The following is a 15,641-nucleotide window of genomic DNA, read 5'->3' on the forward strand; positions in this document are numbered from 1 at the left end:
GTGGCTGTACATCAAACTACGGAGGTAGAAATGGTGTTGACAATTATGGCATTATAATAGAGTCTTTTAGAGCCATGTTAAATTGCTCAGTAAACAGAGGTCCTCTCTGTTCAATTATATCAAGGGTTTAATTAGTTCTTTTATATAATGGCAACCGTACCAGGGGGAGGGGGAGGGGATGCTATGGGCTCGTGTTGTGCCAATTCGTTCTTTAACTAATCCATTGGTAAAAAAAATCTGAATGAACAGACTCAACTGTACCACAATGAAGTAATTTTTTTTTTTTTTTTTGCAGTTCGAAGTTTATCACATGACATAACCAGCCGGTTTCCTATGCTTTGAAAACCATCTGACAACCACCCCCACCAAATGTAGGCTCTATTACGTCTGATGAAAATTAAATACAGTTAACAATTATAAAGAACATGTTAAATATAAAGACACAGCATCCATGGTTATAAATTATACTTTTTTTTACGTCGAAACCGCGATTTTTTCTCACCAAAATGTTGTAAAATTAATTAGTGATAGTTAAGGATCTAAAGGGTAACATTTTTTCCTGAAAGAGTAATATTATTTTTTTACGAAAAAAGTAATTTTTTTACCAAGCCACTCTTTTAGCTCCATAAGCCCTTCCATACAAAATGGCGGTCAATGTCAATAATTATAAATGGTATCAAAGTAATGTCTTGAAACCGTGGGAATCATTTGGGTGCACCAAGTCCCCCGACTCTGACATTAACAAACAAGAATATTTTTGTATACAGCTTTTTTCAAAAGAGACGGTATGTTTCATTCAATCAAGTAAGTATAAGGTATGCAGTGACACCATGTAAAACGCCTCTGCGGTGGCTCCTGACTGACTCAGCCTGCTACTGCTCGACGTTTCGGCTCAGTGTGCTCGGACCGTCTTCCAAGATCTAGTTTGGTTGACCTATGGTTCTAAATGGTTCCTAAGCCTATTCATGGAATGTTTTAGGCAATCTTTTAATTATTCTGGTGCTGCTATATATGGAATAAGTTACCAACTGAGGCCCAGAATGCATCGTCTATTGGTGGTTTTAAAAATAATTATGAATACACAAATTATTTTTTAAGTATGTTTTAACCCTTATGTTGTCTGGTTTTTATAAATGTAAAATCTTTTTACTCTGACTGTTTGTATTTTTTTTAACACATAAATAATAATAAATAAATAAATAATAATAAATTAAAAACAGGCTTCCTCCGTCTCCTGACTGGATTCACGTATCAGGTCAGCGGACATTTTGCGATGAAATCGTTGCAGGTACGGGTCACCTCGACTCGTGTTGCTAAAGGTGTTCCGGAGTATACTCTTTCGCTTAGAACCAGATCTGAGAAAATCAAAATAGTCGGTAAACAATTTATTGTCCATAACTTCCATTATGGACACCAAGAACAGCAAGGTTAAAAAGTGTATAAATAACAGGGGGAAAAAGAAATCAAAGAGTGAGGAAGGAAGATGTTATATGAAGCCCGGAAAAAAATTACGGGAAAGAAAAATTGATTTTTGTTGTCGCATTCTTAAAATTAAAGATGCTATGTCAGATTTTTGGCCCCAAACATTAAAAATTTGATTTATTTTGAGTGAATGGTATTTCAAAGAGTATCATAAAACACATAAGAATTGGTCACGTGATATATTGTCGGGATCCCGACAAAAACTAATTTTGAGCACTTTATTTCACTGCTACTAATAATTGGCGGACTTTTTCGAGCACTGGCTAAAATGAGAGCTTGTACTTTCTCGACCCCCATCAAAATACCTATTGAATTTAAAATCAAAATGTTTGGGTCAAATCGGCCAAAAATCTGACATAGCATCTTTAATTAACCTTGAGACAGCAACGTATTGTTGGATAGTATGAGCTACTGTTTGTCAATACAAAAAAACCAAAGCAAACCCAAAATCATTTTTAGCGTCCTGCCTATTCGAAAAAGGAAGAAGGGCCTTTTTCAGTCTTTCTTGGTTTTTTTTGAAGACGACCGTTTTTTTTTGTTTTTTTTTTTTTGGGGGGGGGGGGGGTTTCCACAAATAAATTGGGGCTTTTCGTCAGAGAACGTTAAAATCATGTATCCTTAAAAGGTCTTTAAAGAGGAAGCGGGCAGGGTGCTACACATTAAACAAAAATTGTTTTGTTTTTGCATAATAATTATTGTTGTTTAGTATACCTGACCATCTGCACAGCTTCTCTGACCAGTGTATCTGTCTGCAACTTGTCTCTGTGTTTCTGGCGGGCTCTCATCATCTTCTCTTGCCATAAGAATCTCTGCACCAGTTTCTTCACGATACGCTGCATCAGGGTATAAGATAAATCGTGGCACTAGGATTAGAAGAAGAATCTAACTTTTGTCAGATAGCGCTTTTTGTGCACAGACACAATCATGAAAAAAAACATACTTTTATTGAGAAAAACAAAATTGATCTAATACCTTGTATCCAGCGTGCTGGAAGTTTTTAGCGGCATCAGATCTTCGCAGCTGTGGATGTTATAAAATAAATCAAGTTTTGTTATTATTTTTCCATAATATTGTTCGATACTATTACACCTGGTTAGTGACAATGTTTGCGTGGTAAACAATACACTCTTATACAAAAACTCACAGGTTAGAATTGACATAGCCTTTTGCCAAGGCTTGCGTGGCTTGGACAGCTTCGTAAAAGCCGCGGTTCCATGAGGCTTCGCCACTCGCGTGTGTGGTCTCCCGTTCCAGTCACTTGGGACCGCGAGTTTACGAAGCTGTGCAAGCCACGAAGGCATTGACAAAAGGCTAGAATTGACCCGAATTCCTGGTGCCGAGAGGTCTGACCCATTACAGATGTTAAACTCAGATTTGGGTCAATTTGACCCGCTTCTTGATTTCACAATATTCCGGGTCATATTGGCCCAGAAATGGGTCAGGCCCCACATGACCCAGGTCACGACAACTCTGACTCTATGAGAGATTTCAGAGTTGTATAAAAGCCAACATTGAATGTGGCACCAAAGTAGGCCTTAGCCACTACATGTATGTGTCCTAGGGTAGATTTCACATTAGTTAAGACTATTGTCTCAGCTGAGTTTTCAGGATTTTTCCTAACTTAGGACTAGCCTAAAGCGTCCTAAGACCAGCCCTAAGTTAGGACTATAGTGAAATCGACCCTTGTCTCTGTTATTAGAAGGTCAATTCTGACCACAGTAGGCCGGGCCATTATGTGTCCTAGGGTGAATTTCACAATAGTTAAGACTTTTGTCTCAGCTCGAGTTTTCAAGATTCGTCCTAACTTAGGACTAGCCTAAAGCGTCCTAAGACCAGCCCTAAGTTAGGACTATAGTGAAATCGACCCCTGTCTCTGTTACTAGAAGGTCAATTCTGACCACAGTAGGCCTAGCCACTATGTATCCTAGGGTGAATTTCACAATAGTTAAGATTATTGTCTCAGCTCAAGTTTTTAGGATTCGTCCTAACTTAGGACTAGCCTAAAGCGTCCTAAGACCAGCCCTAAGTTAGGACTATAGTGAAATCGACCCCTGTCTCTGTTATTAGAAGGTCAATTCTGACCACAGTAGGCCTAGCCACTATGTATCCTAGGGTGAATTTCACAATAGTTAAGATTATTGTCTCAGCTCAAGTTTTTAGGATTCGTCCTAACTTAGGACTAGCCTAAAGCGTCCTAAGACCAGCCCTAAGTTAGGACTATAGTGAAATCGACCCCTGTCTCTGTTATTACAAGGTCAATTCTGACCACAGTAGGCCTAGCCACTATGTATCCTAGGGTGAATTTCACAATAGTTAAGATTATTGTCTCAGCTCAAGTTTTTAGGATTCGTCCTAACTTAGGACTAGCCTAAAGCGTCCTAAGACCAGCCCTAAGTTAGGACTATAGTGAAATCGACCCCTGTCTCTGTTATTACAAGGTCAATTCTGACCACAGTAGGCCTAGCCACTATGTATCCTAGGGTGAATTTCACAATAGTTAAGATTATTGTCTCAGCTCAAGTTTTTAGGATTCGTCCTAACTTAGGACTAGCCTAAAGCGTCCTAAGACCAGCCCTAAGTTAGGACTATAGTGAAATCGACCCCTGTCTCTGTTATTAGAAGGTCAATTCTGACCACAGTAGGCCTAGCCACTATGTATCCTAGGGTGAATTTCACAATAGTTAAGATTATTGTCTCAGCTCAAGTTTTTAGGATTCGTCCTAACTTAGGACTAGCCTAAAGCGTCCTATGACCAGCCCTAAGTTAGGACTATAGTGAAATCGACCCCTATCTGTCTCTTTTATTAGAAGGTAAATTCTGACTCGAGAGATTTCAGAGTTGTATAAAAAGCCAACATGGAATGTGGAACCACAGACACTATGTGTCCTAGGGTAGATTTCACAAAGAGTTTAGACTAGGTCTTTCTCGAGTTTTTAGAACGATTTACTCGAGTCCTAGGACTAGTCCCAAGTCAGGACTGTCTTTATAAAATTGACTCCTGTCTCTAGAACCCAGCTGACATAAATATTAAGGAAACCTAAACTTACACGATGTAATCTGGGCCTTCTACCGACGATCGCCACAAGCCTTCGGTATAGTTTCCTCAGTCCCCTGGTTGATGGTATAATGTTGAAGGGAGGTGGGATGGTTAAACTCTCTGATAGGTAATCTGTCATGAGCCGAGTTCGTGCGACTTTCCATTCCACGTCAGAGTTTTCCTAAAATCAGGAGAATGTTGTTTTAATTCCAATGCAGCGCTGCGCTCAAGTTTATTTAGGGGGTGCGGGGGAGGGGGGCTTGGTGGTTAAAATGTTGTCCAGTTCAATATTCAAAGAAGGGGTTGTCCACTATTTTACAAAAGATAGGGTTCTTGTGGCTGGGGGAAACAAAAGACATCTTACATCATTTTAAGGTAAGGTGTGAGACTTCCAAGTTCTACCCCCTCAGTTTCTTGATGATTCTGTTTATATGAAATTAGTGCACCATTATAAACTCAATTTTGACATTGAATCCCCATGTTAAACTGCTTCTGATGCTTAGCAATTATTAATACATGTTGTTCTGCTTACTATGATAAGGCCTTTATCTCCTTTTAGTTTTATGACAGAAGAAAATTATACCAACATGTATATGCCGCATTGTTGTCTGACTACTTCACTTATTGTTTTAGTTTGGACAGCATAAAAAAAATAAAAAAATAAATAAAAAATTGACATGATAATGTTTGTGAAAGTTCCGGTGTGGTAGGAGATTCTGTCCCCCGGAGATTCGGTGTCCCCCCCCCCCCCCAGACCTTTTCGCAAATACCGGGGCGCGCGCGTAACGCTTGGAATTAGGTGCATTGTGGTCTAGCTGGTATCCAAATTTGATCCATATCTATCCCACAATGCACCTCATTCAACAGTCTGCGCTTGCGCATTGGTATTTGCGATAAGGTCTATAATCCAGTCTAATAGCGCCCTCTTTTGAACACTCCTCCTCCAACCCACGTTAATTTTCCTTACGGGGGACAGAATGTACGGCGGACATCCTTGGGACACCGGACATTGTTGCCTTCGAGAGCATTAATGTTACCTCCACCCGAGTGTACGTATTGCTCATCATAGCAATGAGGGCGTTCACCGAGACGACCACGCCCACCACGGAGAAACAGACGTACATCATTGTCCCTACAGTCTCAGTGAACCTCAGGGAGGGGTCAATCATGAGGTTATCGAGGTCCATGAGGTCAAAGAGGGACCAGAAGAGGGTCATCATCGACTGGTTGAAACTGGATCGAAAAATGAAAGAACACTTTATAAAAACATTTTTTTAGGGGGGGGGTACGGTGTGGGTGGTCTTTGCAATTCTAGAAAGGGGAAGAATATTCTTTAAGTAAATTATTTTGCTCGTGGATGGTAAACAAAATAAATTTGTTTTAAAAGTGTTTCAAACCCATTTCTTTCGGCTGACCAGAAACTGGTTGTTTGGAGAAAAAAGGAGAACTTAACTGGAGGCCATGGTGAGTTTGACCCTTTCGGTGTCATTTTGACACCGATTATGTGTCAAACTGATCGAAAATGGGTCAGGCCCCGCGGGATAAGTGGTGTTTGAAAATGAAAAGGTGTAGTAAAATCATATTCTTAAAGTCACCTGGAAGTGGTATTTTTTCAAAATAAAGCTTTTGTCACTAATATATGTGTTTTGATGAGTGGAATGTAAATAAACAGTTAACTAAGGTTTTTAAAAATCAGTTCTTATGTTATTTACAAATTTAAGAGTAGACCCCGACCCGAGAGGGCGCTGTTCGTGACGTCAATCGAGGCAGACTTTGCCTGTAATGCGTAGAGTAAACACAATTGCAAAGTACATGTACGGACCAAGTCGTGAGGTTGTACTTTTCAAAAAAAAGAAAGAAAGAAAAAAAAAAAAGGTTTTTTTTTCCGGCAATGCCGACCAGGTGTATTGCTGCTGAATGCAAAAAAATCTGCTTTGAATTGTACCAACTCACGACTTGGACGTACAAGTACTTTGCACGTGTGTTTACTATACGCATTGCAGGCAAAGTCTGCCTCGATTGACGTCACAAAAGGGGTAGGCGGAGCCAGCCCCCCAAAAAAACTTTGCCTCTAACCTTCCAAACGCTCCAGTCTCACAGTTCACCCCGCACGCCTCTTTCCTTATCATCTCAAACGTCCGGTACACCTGCGTCAGTCCAAGTGAGAATGCCGTCCACACGACGATGAAGAGCAGTATAAACTTAGCCGTGTCTCTGAGCATTCCGCAAAGTGAAATCTGCAGTGGGCCTACGAAGTTCATGACCACCATCGGGTCGAGGAGACTCAGTTGGGTCAGCACGCTGGCCACGGCGAAGGCAGCCTCAGCGATGAAGATGGGATCGTATGGGGACCACAACATGGTCACTGCGTGGTCGGACGTCATGGGGGCTGCTCCGGGTATTGCACCCTTCTCAATCAGACAGCGTGTTGGTAGTTGGGCGTTGAGAACAAGCCTGGTGAAAAAACAATACATGTCTGGATTTACCGTAAGTCCTTTTCGAAACCATGGCTTCGACTCCAGATTCAGCTCAGGCTAGTTTGGCCCGCGTCTGATTTGACTCCACAATGCGCGTGTTTACCTGTTTAGGGCTTCAGACGAGGGAGCGAAGCCTGGAGCCGAATCCAATCCGAAGCCGTGGTTTCGAAGAGGGCCATAATACTTCTTCACACACTGTCAAAACTGACCCGAATTCCAAGTCCCGTAATCTTAATTGGCAGCGTTAATTTGGTCAGCGTATTGCTGAGATCGCAATACGAACTATCCCCACATCGAATTAGTACTGGAGAATATCTGTAGCACAAAAACATCTGGACCGATCCAGATATGTAGACTTGAATATCACTCCTTGCCCATCAATAAAAAAACCCACAAAAAACAGGGTTACAAATCAACTACCTGACTACCGTCTGCGTCAGCATGACCTGAATATTGGTCAAACTGACGCAAAATCAGAGTTAAAATCCTATTGTTTTCAACCAGCCTGATGACTCACCGGGTTATCAGGCCCCCTTTGACCCAAAAATGCCAGATCTGTTCTTTTTAGACTGTATCTCGATTTACGCTCATTTTCGCATAATGTTTTCACAGTTTTACTCACTTTTGCGAAACGGCACATCGGGGTGGAACAGAACCTGTTGCGTTGTCGGTCTGTTGGGAAGCGGCTGACTGAAGAACATGCATTGCATTGTTGATCTGCAAAGTACAAAGTGAACATTATAGGTGGTAATCGAAGCGAAAGTAGCTATAGTTACAGACAATGGGTATTTCTCAATTGTTTAAAACCCTGCAGTGGAGTGCTGCTGTCAACAAATGCTGACAATATTTTAACATTTCTAATCAAAGGGCTAGTTGTCTTCTAACACTCATTCCAAGTAGTGTTGCACCGAACCAAATTATGAAAGTACATGAAAAGTGCACGACGTCTGAAGTGCAGTCGTTCGGAATGACGCAGGGAGCGCCATGGTTTCAGACGTCGATCTTGTCACGAGCTGAGCCAATGTAAATGTTATGTTAAGATCGCTTGTCTGAAACCAGACTAATTAATTTAGAGGGCGCTCCTAACCTGTTTGGCTCGGCGTGACTCATGGCGCACCTTTTCTAAAAAATAATTGATGTTAACTACACTGATGGTTGCCAACGTAACATAGCCTTGGGCAAGGCAGTCGCATTATTCGCTCCGAAAAGACGCCGCTGTAAACCCACCCGTATACCCTGTGCGTGGTGCGTGTAATCACACCGCATGACCCACCCGTATATACACACACCCACATCGTACGACTACTGTGCACACAAGTCATCCGCACTCGTACCACTAACCGCATGATGGCCGACGCATGCGGATAGTGTACGGGGGCATCGTGTCGTGTGATGTTATACGCACAGTGAATACGGGTGGGTTTTTATACAGTGGCGGTCTTTTTTTCGGAGTGAATAATTCGACTGCCTTGAGCAAGGCTAACGTACAAAGTAATCTGCCCAAGCATCTACTCTATGTAAAATTGAGCCCAGTGAGATTCGCATACAAAGACCCTCCCATTCCTAGCCCCTATCGCCATTTCACATTGCTTAGCCAGAACATACCTTGACAAATGAGACAATGTTGAGCGTGATATAGACCCAGTAGAAGACGAGTTGAAAAGAGACCAGCCAGTTTCTGGCGGCTGCGCAGTAGTTATAAATGCCACATCGCCAGACTTGCATCGCCTCCCACAACGTCATGCCTAATGAATGAATTAAAAACAAAACAGCACACAATATGAGGCAAGTGTTGAGGTACCAGTAAAAGTGAAACTTATACAGGAAAATGTATTAAATACAACCTACATTTTGTTTAGGACCAGTAGGCCTATTCTCAATCGGTGTATCCCAAAACATGTGCATAAAATAACAAACCTGTGAATTATTATGTGGGCTCAATTTGTCATCGAAGTTAGAAAGAAACAATCTGTGTGCTAGCAGATGCCTAAAAGTCTATTGTAATTTGGGTGAGGCCCTCTTTCTCACAAACAGAGGGAGCCGTTTCTTAAAATGTGTATAATGATATCAACAGCTAGCTCTCCATTGCTCGTTACCAATTTAGTTGTATGGTTACGATTATAGTATTCAGTAGTTACCAATAATGTCCAATGCCTTACCAAAAACAGTTTTTTTAGCGAACAATAATATTTTCCCGTAAAAAAGTCTCAAAGAGTTTCACCTAAAATCCAGACAGTGATGAACCATGGTACCACGTGATTAACCCGAAGCTCTTCGTATCTACGAAATGATATTAGCACTGCGTCATCATTGTCGTTCTTGACCTTCGTAATGTGAAGTGACGTCACTGGGGTCGAGAGGAGGAGGAGGATAAACGAGAGCCGGGAACCAGTGTGTAGTAGAAACCTTACGTATCTGGTGAAAGGGAACAACAAATTCGAGGATTTGTATTTAACGGGAAAGCTATTTATCTATGTTTATCATTTAAATGTAATTTAGATATGTGCACTTCTAAATATTGTTCGTCATTATTAATCAAAACATTAGGGCACAACCTTCTTGTTTCCCCTTTTTTTGTACAATTACAAACCCTTCTGTCTTTGACGGCGTGCATACAAATGATAGTGCTTTGACGTATGGGGGATAGATACATCCATGCTGCAACAAAGCGGCTACACGAAACACAGCTCCCACGTGACGTAAAATGAGTAATGACGTACCTTTCTGAAAAGCACCGGAAAATGGTGTTCAAAATATTTTTTTTTTTTTTAACAAAATTTGCAAACAGTAGCTCTTGGCCTGACGTTAAAATATTTATTTATTTGCACACATTTATTTCATTGCTGCCCTACATTTAAACTTACACATTTTACAAAGTTTTATAAGTATATTCAAATTATGAGTAGTTTACAGTATTACTTAGTATCTTAGGATATGAAAGTTTACAATGATTTAGATAGTTATTTATTAGGAAGCTTTTAAAGTAGGACAACAATTAGGTTAGGGTGAAGCAGAGGCTTTTGTGCCTTAACCTATGGACAGACAAACAACATAAAATACTACACAGAAGAAAGAAAACACAAGACAGACTAGACAAACAAAATATGACTTTTTCTTCGCCATGCAAAGTGATCATGGTGTGAACGAGGATTGTTTTCAAAAACTATTGCGTAAACGCATAGTCGTACTCACGGAGTTCGTATGAAGTTAACAATTTGTCCAGAAGGCACGATGATGTAGAATATGCAGAGGAGGGGCCACATAGCCATCAGACTACCTGATGCGGCAGCAGTTTTAACGTATGACAAGGTCCGCCATGTTTTGTTGGTACCGCTATACCAACGGGACAGCATGTAGTCTTGACACGTGGAATGGGCAACGAACTGTGGTGAACAAGACATACACTATTTTTACGAAGCTACATAATTATGAATTTTTTCAGTTTTCAGAATAAAGACGTCTTAAACCAATGGCAAAGGAGTAACAATGCCGAGTACGAAATGTGTCTGTTAAATGCGAAACCTTGCGAAGTAGATACAATGGTATGTTTTGTCCAAGCTATTATTCCACCCCCCCCCCTTTGTTTGCTATGGAAAAAATGTGTGTTTTCTTTAAGCGTGACCTATAAAATGTTGACCGCGACCGGCTAAGAGCGGGCTGAGATGACTTGATTCGACAGGAAAATGAACCATTGATCTTTATTTATGGTTCGAGACATGCCCGTCACAGGCTTGTTAACAACGTAAATTTGGATCACCCTTAAGGTGCGTTCGTTTAGCTCCCCTGGATCGACCCCGGTGTGTGGCGTGTTTTATTTCCAGGACGAACGTGTGCAGATAATTACCCACATTCGTCCTAGGAAAAAAAACCGCCACACGCCGGGATCGACCCAGGGAAGCTAAACGAACGCACCCTTAATAACAACAAGTAGGTCCTACCCTTTTGAACTGGAGGTGGATCGCCTCCGTCAGTCTGACCGGTAGAGATTCCCGATCCGTACGGCACTCCGTGTTCGACTCGTCCGTCACGAAGCGTTGGGCGCCAAGGACGGCTTCGATCTCGTCCAGATTGCGGGCGAAGCCAAGGAGCCTGGTGACAAACTGCTCGAGGTTATCCTTCAGCTCGTCATATTCTTCCTTTTGAGGGATGAAAGAACAAGGTCATTTTAATGAGGTCGTATCGTAAATGAAGTCATAACCGAAGAGATCATGAAAACAGTAGGTCGTATGCTACTGAGGTCACAACCCAATGAAGTCGTAAACTGTTCGAGGTTATCTTTCAGCTCGTCATGTTCTTCCTTTGGAGGGATGGAAAACAAGGTCAGTGTTATGAAGTCGTAACCCCAAGAGGTCAGAACCAAACGAGGCAATATGTCGTATAGGCCAATGAGGTCATAATCCAATGAGGTTGTAATCCAACGAGGTCGTATTAATAGCCGATTAGGTCGAAACCCAGTGTTAAGAATGTATTATAACCCAATAAGGTCGTGACCAATGAGCCGTTAACGAATGTTTAGCTTACGGTTCTAGTTATTTGATCGATGAGTAAAAGAATCCAACCTTAAGTTGTGTTACGCTGTGAGACATGGTCTGCAGTTGGTCAGCAAGCCAGAAGGCGGCGTCCATGGGATCCTCACTAGCTAGGAGCAGATAGGCTTCGCTCGTGATGGCCTGGTACCAATGCAGCTGAGCCAAGGCTTTCTCGAAGATGTCGTCTGTCGTACGAGCGATGACGGTGTCCAGTTTCGGCATTCGGGCGTTGTGGTCTAGAAGTATCTGGTGGGGTTAGTGATCAACTTAAATTACGTTTATGTTACGTTAAGTTACGTCACTTTACTTCACGTCACGTCACGTCCCCGTCCCGTTACGTCACAACACATTGCGTTACGTGACGTACGTTACGATACGATACATTGCGTTAACGTTGCGTTACGTGACGTGGCGCGACGTAACGTAACGCAACGTTACGTTACGTTACGTTACGTTACGTTACGAGATTGGGATAGTGACGTTTTGAACCAAGATTAGGTTAAATTTTTTAGAGTGTCGTTAGTCAAAACAATAAGCAAATTCATAAATTAATCTTTCAAGATTCAGTTTCTGGATTTACAGATTTTAAAACGATAATATACAAATAAGTCAATGGAAGTTTAAGTCAACATGTTCAAGATTAAAACTTCTACCAAATGTTTTGTTTATTTATTTACTTGGTGTGAGCTTACTTTAACTATTGCGTAGTCATTTAGTCTGGAGGCAAGCTGTAGCGGGGTCGTCCCAGGTGAAAACATCACACTTGAAGAAAAACCATTCACGAAATCTTTACCGCTCGTCTGAAATTATAGCATGATATATTGAGGCTTTGGACTGTGCAAGGACAGGAAGTATGGACAAAAAAATAACTGACTTCATTGTACCCCCATCTGGCACACACAACAATCCACCTTTCAATACAGGCCAGAACAGTGCCAGCACATGTTTTTGTGTTTGTCCAGCGCGTTGAGAGTCATGCTTGACAGACGTTGAAGCTCTAGGAAGAATCACTATTATTATTATGAGCATTATTAACATTGTTTATGTAAATGCTAGAGCAAACACGAAGAATGCTCATTTACAATACAAACAGTATGAGCATTCTTTGGCAGGTGGTGATTTTTTTTATATTTTTTTCGTGAATATATAGTGGAATCATTTAGGGCGCTTGTAGGGGTAAAGGGGAACTGTTTTACATTCTCTAGACCATCTCAAAGGTGTTTAGAATGCTCAGAGGCCATTGCATCAACAAATCCCCCGTGTTTGGTGTTTATATTATTTACCGTGTGAAAAGGGCGTGCGTGTATTAGTGTGCCATGATTTATACTTTTAAAGAGCCAATAAAGGATGATCTCAATATGTCAACTAATACCTTTTTTATGGCCAAATAGACATCGCAGATACCGGTTAATAACCATTTCACTCTCAAAATTTGCATTTAGTAATAAACATCTCGAGTCAAAATGCACCCGGCTGTGCGTCAAAAACAGCTTATCTATTATAATGACCCTGGACGCCAGTGACGAATTTCCCCTATTCGTTTTGAACACAGTTCTCCAGCTTTGCATTTCCAAACCAAATAGCCGCCACTGACGTCACGATTCCTTTGTCGCGCGGGTTTGTTTGACCCCACGTTTTTCAGAAATTTGGCTTGGAGCGTTCTGGAGAAAAACCCATTTTTACCATGTTTTAACGTGAGGTTAGAGACTCGTTATATTTGTTATGTTTCCTGGATGGACTGCAGCTGTTAGAAAACTGTAATATCTATATTATTTGAGATCATCCTTTATTGGCTGTTTAAGCAGCTCTATCAAATTGGCTGTTTAAGCAGCTCTATCAAATTGGCCAAGTGCGTTTAGGAGGTTGATCGTACCTTCACTTGTTCTTTTTCACAGAATCGGCATAGTACCCTGACTGCTCCAACGAACTGTACCTCTACTGCCAATAACAGTGCGTCACCAATGTATATGTCATGCTGAAGGAGCGCACTAATAACATCTGTATGGGGGATACAGAAGTTGTTAAAAAATAATGATACCAATAATGTATTTATATAGCGCATTTTTCATATACATGTTTAAATGCGCTTGAGCAAATTTTTGAAGATATTGACAATTTTGTTGATTACGGAGAGATATTGGTAGTTTATTCCACAGGTTGGGAGTAGCAGTGAGGGCTCTATAACCAAGTGTGGGTAGCATCTTGGGAGATGGGTGGTTCAGCGTGATGCCTTGAGAGGAGCAAAGGGAGTAGCGGGATGGTTGCATGATTGTTATAAGTTCATAGGTAGGGAGGAGCTAGATCGTGGATGCGTTTAAATGTGAGAAGAACTTTGTATTCGATCCGGGACCAGGGCCCAATTTCATGGCTCTGCTTACCGCCGAATTCTGCGCTTACGATCGCGATTCCCCGCTTACGTGCAAGCGCCGAATTTCTGCGCTAGCCTTGTAAGCGTAGAATGCCTAGTAACGTGGAGTACGCACGCGCAGAAGCCCAAATTCGCCGCTAACCCGTGAAATACGCTTGCCGTAAGCACAGAATTCCCTGCTTCCGTAAGCGCCGATTCTGCGCTTACGGTAAGCAGAGCCATGAAATTGGGCCCTGATTGCCACTCGCGGGTGTAGTCTCCCGTTCCAGTCGCTTGGGATCGCGGCTCTCGAACTTACCCAAGAAGCCTTCCTGTATGGATATCATGAGTGGCGTACGCCCTTCTCCATCTCGACATTGAAGATTAATCATATCACCGAGGTTGAGAATTCTCTGCACTTCATCAACCTGGTTCTTGCTTACCGCCTCCAAGAAATCGTTCTCCAAAGACATGTTTTCTGTCTAGTGTCTGCTTTCCTTCAAATTGCCCTGTGAGCTATGTACATTAATTTAAAGGGAAGAACATACGTTTGGTTGTAACTCTTCAAGTGAATGGCAATAAACAAAGGTTTGTTAGAAACCTCGTCAGCGTTTGAAAGTAACATATTTTGAGAATATTTCAATTTGAAGTAATGTGGTTAATGTAACACTTTCGCCATTTTTTTTACAAGCTAAGTGCATGTCATGAATGACATGGGAAATGTTCGGCCGTTGGGTATTCGCTGCAATCATAAAAATACGTGAATATTCATGCTTCATATTATACGTAGGTTTAGTGCATGCACGCTCGCTTACACGCGCACATACATGTACACAGTCATGTACATGTCCACCGGACAGTTTTGCATAGCCCCGGACACGATTATAATATATGCAAAAGTGTCCGGAGCGGACAGTATTGCATGGCGGACACAGTTGCATCTGACACCGGCCCTGACCCACTCGGGGCTTCGGTTGATGTAGGAGCACCGTGAAAAGGGTGACGGAGCCCGGGGTTCTGCTTACCGGTACCGCGACATTCTGTCTATACGGTGCTTGCTATACACACATTTATGGGTTCTATAATAAGCGCAAGTTGAATTCCACGGTAAGCAGAGCCATACAATTTTAGCCCACGGGTCGGCTGAAGTGGAGCCAAAGCCAAGATGGAAAAAGGGCTATTGACCCAAATATCCATATGCAGCTCACCATATTCACCAAACAATGAGTAAAAAATAATACTGCTGTCAAATCTCTTTGCTGAACACAATTTTAACCCAAGCTCTTTAGATAAAATAAAATAAAACTTGTAAACCAAAACACAGTCAGGCCTAAACCAAAACACCCCGTTAGGCCTACTCGGACTGCTGGCATTATAAGCTCTGATCTCTTTTCTTATTACACGTTCATTTTTACGTGAATAAAATAACCAGTTCCTCTTTGACAAAAATGTGAGCCAGCTTACCTGACTGGTCCTCGGTTAGGATATCTCCTCTTCGTCACATTGAACTTTCCTTATTTCATCGAGGTTATAGCAACAACACGATAGTCGTCCATAACACGTCAACAACCATGTTTATTAGGCCTGCGTACTTTCCGATGGTTTTTTTTGTACAGAGTGAGAATTCTTAAACCTGCACAATTTATTGTATGCGTGGATTCATTTTTACTGGCAACCAAATAACAATCAGATGGCATGTTAACGAGCTACATGAAATCACGAACCTACCTGCAAATTACTAGATTGTTTGTTCCCAGGAGGAAAACAAA

At 41.6% G+C, this 15,641-nt stretch overlaps 1 protein-coding gene across 1 annotated transcript; it reads right to left on the reverse strand.

Annotated features, from left to right (window-relative positions):
* Positions 1–300: 300 nt before the first annotated feature.
* On the reverse strand, positions 301–15,470 carry LOC139948848 (short transient receptor potential channel 5-like). Its single transcript, XM_071947196.1, has 16 exons — positions 15,337–15,470; positions 14,192–14,388; positions 13,399–13,523; positions 12,218–12,325; positions 11,556–11,771; positions 10,935–11,132; positions 10,189–10,379; positions 9,218–9,411; positions 8,602–8,741; positions 7,619–7,713; positions 6,596–6,973; positions 5,557–5,752; positions 4,530–4,700; positions 2,455–2,502; positions 2,194–2,315; positions 301–1,355 (listed from the first exon to the last, which is right to left on the reverse strand). Exons 2-16 carry the CDS (start codon positions 14,343–14,345, stop codon positions 1,211–1,213), a joined length of 2,481 nt encoding a protein of 826 aa, XP_071803297.1. The 5' UTR covers positions 14,346–14,388; positions 15,337–15,470; the 3' UTR covers positions 301–1,210.
* Positions 15,471–15,641: the final 171 nt, after the last annotated feature.

Source organism: Asterias amurensis, chromosome 16 (assembly GCF_032118995.1).
Source record: "Asterias amurensis chromosome 16, ASM3211899v1".
NCBI lineage: Eukaryota > Metazoa > Echinodermata > Asteroidea > Forcipulatida > Asteriidae > Asterias > Asterias amurensis.

Bases quoted from the DNA above. Each gene is read 5' to 3' on its own strand.
- LOC139948848 (XM_071947196.1), bottom strand. From the start codon at position 14,345: ATGTCTTTGGAGAACGATTTCTTGGAGGCGGTAAGCAAGAACCAGGTT. The intron at 12,326-13,398 runs GTACGATCAACC...CTATAATTTCAG, and splicing joins GTGAAAAAGAACAAGTGAAG to ACGAGCGGTAAAGATTTCGT. The intron at 9,412-10,188 runs GTGAGTACGACT...CCCTTTCACCAG, and splicing joins GTTAACTTCATACGAACTCC to ATACGTAAGGTTTCTACTAC.